The following is a 2,108-nucleotide window of genomic DNA, read 5'->3' as shown; positions in this document are numbered from 1 at the left end:
CTAATCTAGAAAATGTAATAGGAAGTGATCTTTTCGACTAATCAAATTTACCTTTCGATAGTCAATACACATTCTCCACCCAATTACCTTCCTAGTCGGGATCAATTCAATTACCTTCCTAGTCGGGATCAATTCACCATTAGCATTTTCAATGACAGCCAAACCAAATTTTTTTTGGACTACATATGTTGGATTTATCCACTTGCTGTCAGAGATAGGATAGATAATGCCCACAGTTAACAATTTCAGCACCTTTTTCTTCACCACCTCCTTCATGGTGGGATTCAACCTTCGTTGTGCATCACGAACTGGTCTCTCATCTCCTTCTAGAAAATGTTGTGGATACAGATTGAAGGGTTAATAACCTTGATGTTTGCGATAGTCCAGCCTATCGCTCCTCGATGTTGTCTCAGTACTGATAATAATTCGGCTTCATGCTTCGAAGTAAGCTAATAAGAAATGACTACAGGAAATGTGCCCTCAACTTAGCCCAAAAAAATGTACTTCAAGTCCTCAGGTAGTGGCTTTAACTCCAGTGTTAGGACTTCTTCTTCTGATGACTTCATGACTTCTGGTAAACCAAGAGCTTTAAAGATTGGCCTACACCAACTGCTCATGTAACTCACGTATGATAACTGAGAAGACCCATCTATCTCTATCAACTGCCCCTCTGATTCTATCAACTCTAATGACGAAGAAACTGTCACAACAAGAGAGCCTCAGGCTGTTTGGGAAAGTCATCCTCAAATGCACTCTCTGGATCAAATGCCGATAACAGCTCCGAAACATTAAAATCATATACCATATCAACTACATGCACCTCTGAATCATCGCATCCACTAGGCATCTTGCAAGTGTTGAACACATTCATCTCTAGTGTCATATTCCCGAATGTGAGCTTTAGTACTCCACTTCGACAATTGATCAGTGCATTGGATGCAATAAGGAATGGGCGTCCAAGGATGACAGGCGCATAGTAAATAATGAAGACTGGCTGCTGCATATCAAGAACTACAAAATTCGCTGGATAGTAAAATTTGTCCACCTTAACTAGCACATCTTCAACAATACCCTTCAGCACCTTGACTGACCTGTCAGCCAACTGTAGCATGATGGAGGTCTTTTTCAGCTCACCCAATCCCAATTGTTCATATACTGAGAATGATAGCAAGTTCACACTGCTCTCCAAATCAAGTAGAGCTATCCCAATGCATGACTCACCAATCATAATGGAAATGTTGGGAGAGCCGAGATCTCTAAACTTCTGAGGAGTCTAGCTCAATATCAATGCACTGACTTGCTCTGTTATGAAAGTTTTCTTCTTTACATTCAGCTTCATCTTCATTGTGCACAAGTCCTTCTAAAATTTTGCATACAAAGAAACTTGTTGTATGGCATCCAAGAGTGAAATGTCAATCTTCACTTGCTTGAAGATTTCCTAAATCTAAGTATGGTATTTGTTCTTTTGGTCAGCTGCCAATCTCTTAGGATAGGGAACCACAAGTCAATACCCTACTAGTTTTGGCCTTTGCACTCACAGGCTTCTTTGACTATGGTCTCACTTCTTTATGTTCTTTTTTGGCTTCATTAGTCTCTATTACATCTTTAGGTGTAAGAGTAACTATCTGTCTATCCATAGTCATCACAGGCAGGGGAACTTCCTTTCCACTTCTCAAAGTAATAATAACCTTCGTTATCTCAATAACCTCCCCTGTGACATAATGCACTTGTTGTGGCTGTTGCCAATATACTTGAGGATTATGTTGAGGTTGTGCTGGAAATCTCCCTCTCTCTAGAGTGCTCAATGTTATGCTCATCTTATTAATGGTGCCTGCAATTTATTTATGGTCTGAGTGTTCTGATTGTTTGTGGTGGCCTGAATCTGCATGAATTGCTTAAGTGTATTGGCCATATGTGCCATACTGTCATAAAAAAACTTCTTTGGTGGAGCATATTGTTAAGGCTGAGAACTCTGCGTAACTACATGAGACTGAAATCCTGGAGGTGCTATGAACGGATAGCTTTGAGAAGTTTGAAATGGTTGATACTGGTGTTGAGGAACAATGTGGTGAAATGGCTGCTGAGAAGGTGGCGTAGACCGGCCAAGT

General features: G+C 40.5%; 1 protein-coding gene across 1 annotated transcript; it reads right to left on the bottom strand.

The window, feature by feature from the left end:
- Positions 1 to 703: 703 nt before the first annotated feature.
- LOC109008417 lies at positions 704 to 1,228 on the bottom strand. Its single transcript, XM_018988500.1, has one exon. It carries the CDS (start codon positions 1,226 to 1,228, stop codon positions 704 to 706), a length of 525 nt encoding a protein of 174 aa, XP_018844045.1.
- Positions 1,229 to 2,108: the final 880 nt, after the last annotated feature.

The sequence above is a fragment of the Juglans regia genome, chromosome 7 (assembly GCF_001411555.2).
Source record: "Juglans regia cultivar Chandler chromosome 7, Walnut 2.0, whole genome shotgun sequence".
Classification (NCBI taxonomy): domain Eukaryota; kingdom Viridiplantae; phylum Streptophyta; class Magnoliopsida; order Fagales; family Juglandaceae; genus Juglans; species Juglans regia.
This window is presented reverse-complemented; position numbering and strand designations above follow the sequence as displayed.

Bases quoted from the DNA above. Each gene is read 5' to 3' on its own strand.
- LOC109008417 (XM_018988500.1), bottom strand. From the start codon at position 1,228: ATGATTGGTGAGTCATGCATTGGGATAGCTCTACTTGATTTGGAGAGC.